We start from the raw sequence: 1,141 nt of genomic DNA, 5'->3' as shown, positions 1-1,141 counted from the left end.
GTGTGATGAAAACAGACAATTAAAATGGGGAGATATAGAATTGAAGCACGATGAAACTGGATCAGAATACCTGGAATTTAACGAAAGAACAACAAAAACAAGAGGGGAAAACAGTACTCACATGAGATCGTTAAATCCGAAACAGTTTGGAAATCCTGAAAATAAATCGCGATGTCCGATCGAGGCCTACAAACTGTACGCAAAGCATCGACCTCAGGCGATGAATACACCGGAATCTCCATTTTACGTTGCTGTTAATCAAAACAACAATGGTCAGAAGTGGTTCAAAAATCAACCCGTCGGAAGAAACAAACTTTGTGTAATGATGAAAACAATGGCAAGTAATGCTGGTTTAACTGGTAAGAAAACAAACCAATCCTTGAGAAAGACTCTGTGTACAAAACTCCTTCATTCAGGTGTTGCTCCTACGACAATTATGCAGTTATCTGGTCACAAAAACGTAAATAGCGTAAATAACTATGCCGTCGCCTCATTTAACCAACAGCGTGAAATGTGCGAAATTCTTCAAAATGTGAAAAAGTCTGCTGCATCCTCCAGTGTAGCTTCCAGTGTAACTTCCACAGTATCACACAGGCCTATGACCATGACGGAAACACCACACAGGAAGAGTTTACCAGATGTCACCACGTGTTGTGAGAAAGACGTAAGCCTACAAAATCTTGCGACGGGAATGTTTTCTGGTGCAAATATCAGTGGTGGAACTTTCAATATCTCATTCCAAATATCATCCCAGTCAAAAAATACAACATACACTTCACCTCCTCGCAAGTACAAACGTATAGCTCAGCTACCGGACTCCGATTCTGACTGAAGTTAAGCCGTGGGAAATTTTGAGTGTGTGACCGATGTCGGTGACGTCACGATCAGACCATGATATCGCGAGTTGGGAGAATTTACTATGTTATTGTGGTTTTTTTTAAATCTTATTTTACAAGTAATTGTTGTAAATCTTAACGAGAAATTATTGTCATATATAAAAATCAAAACCTGTATCTTACTTGTTGAGTTATAATTTCCTGACTCAATTCGAAAAACGAGTTTGCAAAATCTACACTTTGTAGCATTTTTTCTCCTCTCTCTGACATGCAAGACAAGCAATGGTTCAGACCGGTTTTTGAAA

At 39.0% G+C, this 1,141-nt stretch overlaps 1 protein-coding gene across 1 annotated transcript; it reads left to right on the top strand.

Moving 5' to 3' along the window:
* The first annotated feature begins 220 nt into the window (after positions 1-220).
* LOC138328863 (uncharacterized) lies at positions 221-928 on the top strand. The gene has a single exon (XM_069275580.1). It carries the CDS (start codon positions 221-223, stop codon positions 830-832), a length of 612 nt encoding a protein of 203 aa, XP_069131681.1. The 3' UTR covers positions 833-928.
* The last annotated feature ends 213 nt before the right edge of the window (positions 929-1,141 follow it).

Source organism: Argopecten irradians, chromosome 8, assembly GCF_041381155.1.
Source record: "Argopecten irradians isolate NY chromosome 8, Ai_NY, whole genome shotgun sequence".
Classification (NCBI taxonomy): domain Eukaryota; kingdom Metazoa; phylum Mollusca; class Bivalvia; order Pectinida; family Pectinidae; genus Argopecten; species Argopecten irradians.
This window is presented reverse-complemented; position numbering and strand designations above follow the sequence as displayed.

Coding starts and splice junctions, on each gene's coding strand:
- LOC138328863 (XM_069275580.1), top strand. CDS start 221: ATGAATACACCGGAATCTCCATTTTACGTTGCTGTTAATCAAAACAAC.